At 38.4% G+C, this 13,804-nt stretch overlaps 1 protein-coding gene across 5 annotated transcripts in view; it reads right to left on the bottom strand.

Annotated features, from left to right (window-relative positions):
• LOC128136167 (kinesin-like protein KIF2A) overlaps window positions 1–13,804 on the bottom strand; it is an 89,872-nt gene that overhangs the window by 19,992 nt on the left and 56,076 nt on the right. For 3 of the 5 annotated variants that reach the window (XM_052775342.1, XM_052775341.1, XM_052775345.1), the window contains 5 exons: window positions 12,969–13,173; window positions 9,492–9,602; window positions 3,627–3,694; window positions 1,784–1,867; window positions 471–621 (listed from right to left, as the gene is read on the bottom strand). In XM_052775342.1, coding sequence (XP_052631302.1) covers window positions 471–621; window positions 1,784–1,867; window positions 3,627–3,694; window positions 9,492–9,602; window positions 12,969–13,173 — 619 coding nt within the window. The remainder of the gene's footprint in view (window positions 1–470; window positions 622–1,783; window positions 1,868–3,626; window positions 3,695–9,491; window positions 9,603–12,968; window positions 13,174–13,804) is intronic. The other 2 variants (XM_052775344.1, XM_052775343.1) reach the window with 1 other exon arrangement.

The following is a 13,804-nucleotide window of genomic DNA, read 5'->3' as shown; positions in this document are numbered from 1 at the left end:
CCCGCATAGGGACACCTATTGGATAAGATTCAAACCCTCGGTCATACCGAGTGCTTCCCCGGGAAACTTAGAAATCTCTATAGAGTTTTTCCATAATTTAGTGTGCTTGTAGTCAACTGTATTATCATTTGCATGTGCTTTGCGGACAGTGTATTTATCACCGGCAATCCAAAAGAGCCTGTACTGTTGCTTTAATAAACTGCTCATTAATCTAGTCATGATAGCTTGTTAACACAACCAAACTCCCTAAGTCTGGTAATTCTAGTGCATTGAACGCAGCTAAGCTGAGAGTGCAGTACGCTATTAGTGCATCCATCACTGTGATAGTTCAACATATTGAACATGACTGGACTTATAGTGTTGAATTGGACATCACTCAGAAATTAAAGCTAGTCGCCCCCAGCCCCTCTGACATCTGTGGATAAGCTGGAATGCCAAACTTCTTTACCCTTTAACGCAACACCACTCACATTTTGTTCACAAAGCAGTTTGAGATCATCTCTCTGAGGAGAGCTCCCCACACCCCACTGTGTCTCTAAGTCATCGATCTGATTGGGAGCATGGTGTACAGTGGGATGGATATCTTCTGCAGTACTACAACCAATCTTCAGCCCCTTCACCCTACAGTCAGAAAATATTTAATTTGTAAATTAGTAACTTCCTGTGCAAAAGAGTCACAACCAAAAATAAAGCTCTATGGGTTTATGCGCAATGTAATACATTTAATAAGGATGATGATGTCAGCTTCACAAATTTAATGTACTTTCAGTGACAAAAAGATGTTAGTCCAACTCCTAAAAAGCATGGACCATTGAATTTCAACTAATTGCAGGTGGATTACAGTCCATCTTCTAGCAAGAGGCATTTTTTGATTGAAATCTTACTACTCATTAACTGTTAAGAGGGAAAAAATCTCCAAACCCTCAATATTAACTCCTTAACAATGAATTATATTTGAAAGAAAAGTTCATTCAGCACCCTAAACATGACCATCTTTCTTTTTCTGTGCACACAATTGTGCTTTAAAAAAATTAGTCAATCAGTACCCCATTAGCTGTTATAAGCAAATCCACCAAGAATTCTGAAAAAAATAATAATTTGCAACCAAGTACCCCAGAGAATGAATAGATTCTTTAATTAAAATAATTTCAAAGGTAAAAATATCTTATTAAAATGTTAGGCTCTAGTAGCATGAAAATAGTTTAAAAGATCAATAATGATTCTGTCCAAAAAAAGACCATTTAAAAGAACATTTATGAAACAGACACATCAAAGTCTGCAAGTATAGTAAGATTTAGAACAAATTCTTCAGTTTTTTAAGGGGAAAATTTTTTTTCAAGTAGCACATATTTACTACAATGGAAACTGTATTTCATTCATGTTTGGAGTGATGAAAAGTTTCAAAAATATATACATATTAAAATTGTTTTCTTTTTTAATTAGACATATTCAAATTACCCTAAACACAGACTTGCCAGATTTGGTCCACTAAATGTACAAAGGTGACGTCACCATTTTTTTTTTAAATGTATGAAGGAAACTAGCAAGCCTGGATACAGAGTGTGGATGTTTAAGGAGGGTGAACAAAATAGTGGGAAGATGATTGCAGATCATGCAGAACCATCACCTGCCAAACAAAATAAAAACAAAGTATGTGTGACTCAAGGCAAGGGGACTAATAAAAGGTTGGTCTGTAAAATTACATTGCCAAAAAGAAAACTTAAAAATAGTCCATGTATAGAATGAAGTAGACCTGGTGATTGAAGGAGAAAAGTCGTCATACTCATAGGAAGGAGAGAGATCAGAGCGACTGCCGCTACCCTGTGAGAAGGGAATGTCTGAAGGACTAATTCCAAATTCCTTTACTCTGCAGCAGCAAAATACAGCAGCAAATTAAAAGAAAATGTTCTCATAAACACAGTTAAAATGACAACTCTTTGTTTAGCATTCTTCTTTAATAGTTTAACAATAAATTTATTTTTATATTAAAACACAAGTAAGAGTGTTGACATATTTAAACCTTCTGCAAATAGAGTTACAGATCACTAACAAAACTGAACAAAACCAGTGCTGCTAATTTGCAGAAGACTATAATAGCAATGTTTTCAGAAGAGTAATTCCAGATTTCAGTTCGTGCAGTTAATAAAATTTGGTCTACATTCAATATTCCATTAAACTGCTCCTTTTAACATATCAAACCACTACAATACTTAAAATTCTATACTGCCCCCTGTTTTACACTGCACAGACACTGGTGTTCAGCACCTAAAAACTAATTATACTATGAAAATGATATATTGCTAGAAAAAATTAAAATACTACACAAAACACATGAAGCAACTTTACAGTGATAGGCTTTTACTCCATAACAACACACAAATTTAACACCAAGGGGAAGAAACGGTTTCAGCACAATGATTTAGTATACTACAAATAGGTATTTAATTTGTTTTGCAGTGTCTTTTTCTGGAGTTACTTCAGCAATGCATATTCTATAAGGGATAGAAAGATCCAACAAGTCTTGATGAATGTGTAACATCCTTCCAGCCAAAACCAGCACAGTTATGTTACTGTAAGCAGGGGAGTAGATGCCCCCTTCTCACCAGGAAGAAAATCACATAGACTGGTCCAAGCCAGGCAGATTTGCTACTAACTCCCTTGATCCAAACACAAAGACATTTGGATACCGAGAGGAGCGGGCGGTAAGCTTCCCTAGCAGCCCTTTGTGCCCAATTAGCAACTGGCCAGGGGGTGCCCAGACAAGCAGGCAAAACCAGGCTTTCCGATGGCCCAGAAGCTTGTTTGCCGCCTTTGTTCTTTGCAGCAAAGCGGGGGGCGGGTCTCTGGGTCGCAGGTCTGACTGCAGGCACATGCAGGACCCCATCTCCACAGACATTAAACTAAGAACTGCATCTGGGGAAGGCTCCTTTCACACTCACTGAAGAGAGGAACAATTTCAGAGAGCAGTACAGGTCTCGGAGGTGCTGCATCAGCCTCTGGAGGCACTAATTTCTCTACACTGATTATAACGTCACTGTTGGATTAACTAACTTTACTTAGGGGTCTCAGATATTTGCCTGAAGTTGGGAAGTATAAAATTTGGGCCACAGCAACTGCAGAATTTTCATAAGAATAAACTAGTAGAGATAGATCTATATATGATATAATAAGATATATCATATATATAAAAGAAACAGGTTGGCAACTGAATGCAATTCCACCAAGGGGATGAAAAATCACATTGCAGAAAGGTATTTCAGCTAACGCCCCAGGAAATTATCATGAAAACTGACTACCCCTAATGCAAGAGGTGATGCCTCCAGAGCAGGGGCAAAACTAATAGGGGCATCTCCCAGATTCCTTGCAATCCTCACCATATCCATCTCTGGATAATGGCTTAAATGCAGTTTCTATTGATTCTCTTGTAATGGTTGTAAAAAGTGACAAATTAAAATTAAATGTGAGCCTGAATCAGTAATCAGTATTTTGGTTTTAATCTTATTAAGAAATGCAAGTACGCTAAAATTATTCAAGTAGTTAAAATAATTATACATCATGGAACAACAGTATTCCATACATCAGTGATCAACAGCCAGTATAGCTATAAGCAATAACATTTTCCATACCTATTTGCGTATCTCAATGTATTTAGAGTGTTTTCACATGATGCCATCCCTGGAGAAATTGTAGCAATCTGGAGAAAACAAGCCATGCATTAATAAATCGCTTTGTACAGATGAAAGGGTAGATGAATTGAAATTAATTTTATTTTTTTTTTATCTCCACTTTCATTTGAGATGTTCTACAAAAACTGTCTACTATGTACAGCTGTCCTAATACAATGACATCTCAATAAGAGATGTCAAGCTAAAGCTTCAAAGCAATTTTTTCAACCATACCTGACACATTAAGAATTCATAGACATTTCAGTCAATCTCCCCCATCTCAGTCTTCATAACATAATATGTAAATGCAAAACTCTAATTGAAAAAATACGACTCCTCAAAAAGAGAAATATGCAAGTCAGTAGAAAGTAAGTCTAATGTATCCTGCAAACAATTACCAGATTATTTTTATATCTTTGTAGGCTGTTCTCCATTCAATCAGACTGTATACTTGAGAGACCTATTTTGGCCACAGTCCAAAACTGTACTTAATAATATTAAAGATAAGCATGTGCTTAACTATTTTCCTAAGTAAAGTTTTATATTTTTTTCTGAATGGGACATTATCTATAAATAATACTTGATAGCTAACTTATTATTAAAAATATCTGGAATCTATAAGTCTTTCCTTTTCCAGTTAATTAAAATACCCTGAAGATCTCACCTTCTTTTCAGCACTCAGCAAAAATAATAACTGTGATCAGGCAACAGTGGCATCATTATTTGTCCTAGCTTCTCTCAGTAGTCCAATTTTTTCATTTGTGCTCCATGCTGGAGCAGGGGAAGAGTGAGGAGTCCTCCCCCTGAGGAGGAAGAAGCGGCAGAGACAACGTGTGATGAACTGACCGCAACCCCCATTCCCCATCCCCCTGCCCCACTTGAGGGGAGGAGGTAGAGAAAATCAGGAGTGAAGTTGAGCCCGGGAAGAAGGGAGGGGTGGGGGGAAGGTGTTTTAAGATTTGGTTTTATTTTCTCATTGCCCTACTTTGATTTGATTGGTAATAAACTAAATTAATTTTCCCCAAGTTGAGTCTGTTTTGCCCGTGACAGTAATTGCTGAGTGATCTTTCTGTCCTTGTCTTGACCCATGAGCCTTTCATTATATTTTCTCTTCCTTGTCCAGCTGAGGAGGGGAGTGACAGAGCAGCTTTTGGTGGGCACCTGGCGTCCAGCCAGGGTCAACCTACCACAACAGTATATAACAGTATTGTACCTAAAAAGATCTTCTATGCTTTAATCTACTTCACATAAAGTAGACACTCTTCTAGAGAACATAGCAGTGATCTCTACAGTCAACTGCAGAAACGTGAAATGAAACTATGCATTATGAAACTATTTTTGCATTTGTCCTGGTTTCAGCTGGGATAGAGTTAATTGTCTTCCTAGTAGCTGGTACAGTGCTATGTTTTGAGTTCAGTATGAGAAGAATGTTGATAACACTGATGTTTTCAGTTGTTGCTAAGTAGTGTTTAGTCTCAAGTCAAGGATTTTTCAGCTTCTCAAGCCCAGCCAGTGAGAAAGCTGGAGGGGCACAAGAAGTTAGGAGGGGACACAGCCAGGGCAGCTGACCCAAAGTGGCCAAAGGGGTATTCCATACCATGTGACGTCACGTCTAGTATATAAACTGGGGGGAGTGGGGGCTGGGGTTATCGCCGCTCAGGGACTAACTGGGTGTCGATCGGCAGGTGGTGAGCAATTGCACTGCGCATCATTTGTACATTCCAATCCTTTTATTATTACTGTTGTCATTTTATTAGTGCTATCATTATCATTATTAGTTTCTTCTTTTCTGTTCTATTAAACCGTTCTTATCTCAACCCACAAGTTTTACTTCTTTTCCTGATTTTCTCCCCCATCCCACTGGGTGGGGGGGAGTGAGTGAGCGGCTGCATGGTGCTTAGTTGCTGGCTGGGGTTAAACCACGACAGCATTAATTTTTAGAAGTTTGAAGCACCACAGTTAATTATATGGCTCTGCTGTAAACAAGCAGTCAGTGTACATGCAGGATAAGTACTCTTTTAACTTAATAAAATAGTGTTCAACTTTAGCTATTATAAACCATAATGACTTGCCCTTTTCTTTCCCTGTATATTTCATCAGTAAAATTTTGCCACTGTATGATATAAAACCTAAACATGAACATGCTTACAAACCAGGCACACCCTGCCAAAGAGCCAAATGTAAATACCACAGTGGAAGGCTGAATATATTCAAAGGGTCAAAGGAAGCCCCAGAAGAGGGGTAAAGCTGCAGATCATTATCCACTCTTCTCACCACTTGGCCACTGGAGTGAGTACAAATCTCCTCTCCTCTTTCCAGGGAACTGGGGAGGACTGGAGGTAATTCCAGGCTAAGGTATCTCCTACACCTCCCTCAATTCAATATATGCTGTTCAGAAACCTGTCAGTTCTCTAGACAGGCAGCTTTTTTCTGCATCCATCTAGTTATTGCAGGAACAAGCGCTGCAAATGTGAGAGCTCAATTCAAACAATCGTAAAGATGCACTGTAGGTTTCTTTTCTTTCCTTCCTTCCTTTCAACTGTAATTCAGAGTAAGTCATAACCACCCAAGTGCTCTTCTTCCCACATCAGTATTTTAAGAAAAAACATTGCTGATTAAATTCTTGATAAAAATTACATGTAAACAAGTACTAAAACCAGAATGTCACAAATCATCCTAGTACTGAGAAACTACATGAAAAAGTAACAGCAAGAATGAGTTTGAAAGCAGTATCTCATCATGAAACGGTTTTCTTATTCTTAATTATAAAGTTACTGTAGTTATGTGAATGAGAAAATAAAAAATAATTCAAGCATATTTCCACTCACTTTCAGAGGGGATTTTTTCCTTAATTTAGAGCTATATTGAATATAAAAGGAAGGAATGCAATCTTTATCAGAAATTAAACACCTATAGATCATGGATTATTCTTGATGGCATTCTCATGCATATAAAAAGGAAAAAATCTTACGACAACTCTATGATGAGTAATAATTAAATAAAAACACTTCACCAAAACAAAGACAGCTTGTTAGCACTTTAAGGAGTGGTAAGGGTGATGGTGAGAACTTCATGAAACATTCACAAATGTTAATCCTTCTATGTGCAGAGAGCAATTCCCAACAGGCTAACTTTCTAAACCTTCTTCAGCAGTGTGGATACATTGGCTAGAGATGCACAGTTTAGCTTTCTGATACTGAATAGAATTTATGAAGTTATGTCTCAGTGGAAAGAAAATAATCCTGTGTTTTCATTAGAAAACTGAAGAATAAAAGATTAATCAAAAATATATTTTACAACCTCTGGTGGGTTGACCCTGGCTGGACGCCAGGTGCCCACCAAGCTGCTCTATCACCCCCGCCCCCCTCAGCTGGATAGGGGAGAGAAAAATATAACAAAATGCTCGTGGGTCGAGATAAGGACAGGGAGAGATCACTTACCAATTACCGTCACGGGCAAAACAGTCTCGACTTCGGGAAAATTAACTTAATTTATTACCAATCCAATAAGAGTAGGGTAATGAGAAAAAGCCAAATCTCAAAACACCTTCCCTCCACCCCTCCCTTCTTCCCAGGCTCAACTTCACTCCCGAATTCTCTACCAACCCCCCCCAGCAGCACAGGGGGATGGGGAATGGGGGTTACGGTCAGTTCATCACATGTTGTTTCTGCCGCTTCTTCCTCCTCAGGGGGAGGACTCATCACACTCTTCCCCTGCTCCAGCGTGGGGTCCCTCCCATGGGAGACAGTCCTCCACAAACTTCCCCAATGTGGGTCCTTCCCATGGGCTGCAGTTCTTCACAAACTGCTCCAGCATGGGTCCTTTCCACGGCGTGCAGTCCTTCAGGAGCAGACTGCTCCAGCATGGGTCCCCCACAGGGTCACAAGTCCTGCCAGAAAACCTGCTCCAACGTGGGCTCCTCTCTCCACAGATCCGCAGGTCCTGCCAGGAGCCTGCTCCAGTGCAGGCTTCCCACAGGGTCACAGCCTCCTTCGGGCATCCAACTGCTCCGGCATGGGGTCCTCCACAGGCTGCAGGTGGATATCTGCTCCACCGTGGTCCTCCATGGGCTGCAGGGGGACAGCCTGCCTCACCATGGTCTTCACCACGGGCTGCAGGGGAATCTCTGCTCCGACACCTGGAGCATCTCCTCCCCCTCCTTCTTCACTGACCCTGGTGCCTGCAGAGTTGTTTCTCTCACATATTCTCACATGTTCTCTCTCCAGCTGCAGTTGCACAGGGGTTTTCTTTCCCCCTTCTTAAAAATGTTATCACAGAGGCGCTACCACTGTCGCTGATTGGCTCAGCCTTGGCCAGCAGCAGGTCCATCTTGGAGCCAGCTGGCATTGGCTCTGTCAGACATAGGGGAAGCTTCTAGCAGCTTCTCACAGAAGCCACCCCTGTAGCTGCCCCAGCACCAAAACCTTACCATGCAAACCCAATACACCACCATTTTCAAATTAGAACCATACCTAACATCTGAAGAGAAGACTAGGCTGCCCTAACACCATGGTTTTCATGTTGTGGTCTGCAGACTTCTGTGGCCTCTATACTAATTCCAAGGAGCCTGTGAAAAGTAACCAACGCAAATGTATTGGCACTGGCTGGGACAGAGTTTATTTTCCCCATAGCAGCCCTCATAGTGCTGTGCTCTGTATTGGTAGCTAGAAAGGTGTTGATAACACACCAGTGTTTTGGCCACTGCTGAGCAGTGCTGGCACAGCATCAAGGCTGTCTCTCCAACATTTCCCCCCCTCACCCCCAAAGGCCATTAGGCTGGGGGTGGGCAAGATCTTGGGAGGGGACATAGCCAGGACAGCTGACCCAAACTGACCAAACAGATATTCCATACCATATGATGTCTGCTCAGCAATAAAAGCTTGAGAGAAAGGGGGGGGGGGCATTTGTTATTATGACATTTGTCTTCCGGAGCAACTGCTACGTGTACTAAAGCCCTACTTCCCAGGAAGTGGCTGGACATCGCCTGCTGATGGGAAGTAGAGAATAAATCTTTTGTTTTTCCTTTGCTTCCATGCACACCTTTGCTTTTGCTTTATTAAACTGCCTTTATCTTGACCCATGAAATCTTTCCCATCTTATTCCCCCCCCATCCTGCTGAGGAGGGGGAGTGATAGAGTAGCTTGGTGGGCACCTGGTGGCCAGCCAAGGTCAACCCACTACAGCAAACAAGCCTAACAGTTGGTGTCCACTGCAGAGTTTGCATTTCCATAAGGAGAAATGTTAAGGACGCACAAATAAAACAACTGGACATTTGTGCTTTTATCTGTCCTTTCCATCATCTGACAGAAGAATTCTGTTTTTCAGATTGATGCAAATGCACATTTATACAGTACATAACTATTCATCCCATCTATCCCAACTACTTCTCCCCTCAACAGCCTAGAGCATATTCTGATGCCTTTGATATCAATTCTAAATTTGCCTTTGTTATTTAAAGATCATAACTCACCACTATACTTCCAGTCTACACCACCTTTTCCAAAATTCTGATTCAATAAACAATACTCTCATATAATTAAGACATTATTAAAAACAGTCAAAGTAAAAAACCCTCAAGATAGAAGTGCTTCTAGCTATGTGTCTAGATAGAAAACTAGAACAAGCAATAAGAAAGGCCAATAAAAAGTGAGAAGGGAGCAAGTTATCTGAAATGTCTCTGCTGACTCACTCCAAATATAGTGTCAGTTAATGTATAAACTTAAGTCTAACACATTGCCAGTAGCAAGTGACCAGTTCTAAACATAAGATCCTAAATTTCCAGCTTCTTTTTGTAATTGTTAAAACATACAGTTAACTAAAACTTACCATACAGGTACGGGAGTTTCCTCTTATGAATGAATCTCTTAGCACCTGAGTAAGTTTACTTGCTCTGAATGGTGTATGAGGTTTATTTTGGCCTAAGGCTCTAATGCACTCCTGAAAGAACAAACAGGTTTATATTTATTCAATCCATGTTAAAGAAAAATACATAATACAAATGCAATTCAAAATCAGAAAATATATGCCTTAATTATGTTGCTGTCCTCTAAGATATCATTAAAATTTACTATTAAAGCTTGAATTCAAGAAGTGTTAGGCTTTTACCTCTCATTAAGTTCAGTAGAGAGGTAGGAACTTAAAAAGGACTTAGGAGCCTAAAAACTTTCTGAATCTCATCCAAAATGTTTACATATATTATATCCAACAACAACAACAAAAAAATTCAGTGTTGATGTTAAATCTCCAGATTAACAACTATTTCTGATTATGAGCTGCAAAAGCCTGAATGATCTACAGCCTCTGCCAGCAGAAGAAGCATGGACGGTGACTCACGTTAACTCTATCAGTTAAAAGCAGTAGCTTTGATTCTGGCTCTACCACTGACTTTCTGTACAGCTCAGAAGAAAACACTGGTGCCCAAACTTTCTGAAAGCTTCCACAGGTCACAAACCTAGTAGGTATAGCTCTGTATTGATGCACTCAATATTGGAAGACACTTGAAAATGTAAGTCAGTCAGTCAGTCAGTCACTCCCTGTTTTAAAATATTCATGTGAAAAAACAGGGATAACATCTCCCCTTTCACTCACAAGAAGGGTACAGGGCTAAACTAAAATTTGCAATTGGTTGGAGAGTTCCAGAAGGAAATACTGTACAGAAGTAAATATTAAGAAATTACTATTGAAGTTACAGCAGCATCTAAGTACAACAGTGCAAACCAAGATTGTGCTAATCTAAACATCACTTCTGCCCACTCAGAGTTCTATCAGCTAATAAATTACTTCTTACAGAAAGAAAGTTTAAATTTCAATTTCTGTTTTGCTGTTGTCGTCATATTTTGATCATTAATTCCAGTTTCTGGCTTTGCCTTAATACTTTGTGTACAGGCATCTCTTCAGATTCAGGGCTTTCCTGGTACAGTTTTAACACGTTTACATGCAGAACTTCCTCAGACAACCGTACATCAAAATCTTTTCATATTATAGCTTTGCTTTTAGCAGGACTAACAGATGGAATGGCTTTTGTGTTACATTAATAGTTCAACAGTAGTTCAGCTAATCCTCCAGCTGCAGCCATATCCTTGTGGCCTTTTGAAATTTCCTAGAAACAGCTTTTTCCAAAAGCCAGGCTAGAAACTGTGGGATGATAATCCAAGAAAGCATTGCAACTGTGAAACAGCATAAAACGGAACTAAACGGGCTCAGAATAAAACTGCCATGATATAGAACAGAACAAACACAAGGGCAAGTTGGCTTTAACTAAAGTGATTATTTAAAAACTCACCAGCTGAATTTTGTAGAATGGACACAGCTCAGATGATAAACAGAAAGACTGAAGCTTGTTGAATGTGAATTTCATATGCAAATGCTAAAAAGGACTCAATACTTATATAGGTGAGCAAGGCAGTGTATTCCTTGAAATTTTTTAATTTGTTTGTACATTACTACTATACTTACATAAGGGAGAAAAGCAGATTAGACAGGAAGAGGAGCAACAGATTTTCAACAAGTGACATTACAAACTAAAAACAGTAACAAATGTGTATGTTGGATTACTGATATGGCAACCAACAAGTTTAATTAAGAAATTTTAATTTACTATAATGATTTTTAGTTTGCTCACTCTTGAAAAATTAGAATTGGATTGTGTTCTTAATAGTAAAAGGATTATAGGAGGACACTGCCAGCTTCTAAATTAATGGAGTTTTTAACTACTTTTGCTTTTCATCACAGCTCAGAAAACCAGGTAACAAAATGACAACACTACTTCCATGTAGAGACAGTACAGAAATAATTTCCTGTACCAAAAATCTGAACAGGTTAAGACAGGACTGATATCCACATGCAAATAGCAAATCTTGGATTAGCATCAAAAACCACTCCTCAGAACATACTAGTTTAATTCAAACTTGACAATAACTTCAAGGGTCTTGATACAAATGGAAAAAGCTGTGTAATGTTTTTGGGGATAGATGAAAAATGGAAAACTAATGTATCACTGAGAAACATTTATATCTTCTTGTACTGCTGTTTAGACCTCTGCAAGACCTCCACTTATTTTTATTTCCCCTTCCCCATATAATTTAGATCACAACCACCAGTACAGCAGCAGCAGAGCCTTTCACTATAATTAAACAGACAAGTTGTATGAAAATGAACTAAGTATGTTGTATGGGTATTGCACTGAAGGCACTAGTCAGCAGAAAATCAGCAAGTAAACTAAAACAAAAACAAAACAGCTTTATTCAATTACATTTGGAAACAAGTGATAACATCAACACAATGCTGTCCGCATTATTTATTTTGATACTAAATCAAAACAGGCCAGTTTTGGAACTGCTCCTTCCAATTTTTCAACATGACATACGATTTTGTAATGACACGTTACAATTTTGTGGTGTTTTGTGAGATCTGCTTAGAGTCTGATACAAGTCTTCTCCCAAGTTTATACTGGGATAAAAAAGTAAGCACAGTGATTTTGGGGTTTAGATTCTTTATATAAAACCACAGTGATGGTGCAGAGAGGAGTAAACCTAAGCAAAGCTAACCAACAACAGAGATAAATTCTGGGCCATTCAAAACTACTGTTTCCCCAACTGAGACCAAAAAATTACTTTCCCTATTTAGACTGAACATCTTTCGAGCATTATAAAACAAACAAAAAAAGCATTTGAATATTTAAATAATATTTCTTAGCTCTTTTGATGTGTTCTGGATTAATGTATGAAAATCTGCAAAGTGATTATATCAGATAATTTTCTATAAAGAGTAGTCAAAAATGGATTCCAACTTTCAAGGGTTATTTTAATCGATTTGTTAATTCTTTCTGGATATAGTGCTGTTGTGTTGTTTTCTTCTTTAGTTAATTAATTAACAGTGGTAAATAAATCTGTCATAAAGGTAACTTTATTTTTTATCTTTTCTTAAAAAAAAATATACTGAGATCAGTAAGAATATTTCCAGTTAGTATTTCAGACCTTGAGTACCAAAGTAAGTAATCTTTCCTCCCATTTTAGGTGTATATCAGAAAAGTGTTCAAATTCAACTACTGGTTTTTTGTTTTTTTTTTTTTTTTTTTTAAACTACATGAAAGTTGATAGCACAATGTTTCTGCAGTGTTTCTATTTGGTAATTACCAAGTGTTTCGTCAGGCATTTAAAGGAAAAATCAATATGTTATTTCACCTGTCACATCAGTAGACAACGTAGACAAGCAAAGCCTGTAAAAACACTCGTTTTAATAGTCATTGCTATTATATGTAGAAGGCCTCCACCTGCTCAAAGGCAATGGAAACATTTCAGTTACCTTGAGTGCTAAAAGGCTCTTGTTAATTTCCGCACCTTCCAGTCGTGTCTGCCTATCAGCACTGAAAGTATCTGCTCCTCTTTCATTGCCAGCCAAATCAATCAGAGAAAATTTACCATGCAATTTCCCTTTCCTTCTGAGAATAATCTGAAACACTGCATGGCTTCGAGATGAGTGTGCATTTGCAGATGTCTGGCCAGATGTCCTTTAACAAAAGGAAAGAAAGGAAGGACATATGAACAGGCGAAAGACCATACATGTTAAACACACTACCCTCAGAATGTTAGTTTTTTCAGGGCAGAGTCCTATATTTACCCTAATAATTTGATGTACATAGTATAATTATACCTATTTTTCCAATTCTTCAAACAGAAATGGAAGATTAGTAACATTTTACTTCCCTCTTAAAAGCAAGAATAATCAGATCTCCAAAGATTTCAGACTATCAGAGAGCTTACATGTAAAATGCTACATGTGGCATTTTTATCTGATCAGGCAGCAGTCTATGCACAAGGCTAATTTTAAAAACAATAAAGCTGGACCTTAACAAAAAATAAAAATTTTATACTTAACTTCTGTCATTACATATCAAGGTCTTTTAGAACTGAAGAATCTGGCAGCATTCCAGATTATAAATGATGTGAATTTAAGTCAGTAAACTGGTTAATATAATGCATGCAATTCACATCCTGTAGAAAAATCAGTTTGTATTTCTCTCTAGGAGAGAAACTCTAATCTATCTTTATTCAAAAGATAGGCAGATTCCTTACTTGCAGCCAACATTATCAAAAATACCACTGCATATTAAAAAGCCATCACTATGAAGAGACACAAAA

The sequence above is a fragment of the Harpia harpyja genome, chromosome W (genome assembly GCF_026419915.1).
Source record: "Harpia harpyja isolate bHarHar1 chromosome W, bHarHar1 primary haplotype, whole genome shotgun sequence".
Classification (NCBI taxonomy): Eukaryota; Metazoa; Chordata; class Aves; order Accipitriformes; family Accipitridae; genus Harpia; species Harpia harpyja.
The sequence above is the reverse complement of the archived record's forward strand: the minus strand, read 5'-3'. Positions and strand labels throughout refer to the sequence as shown.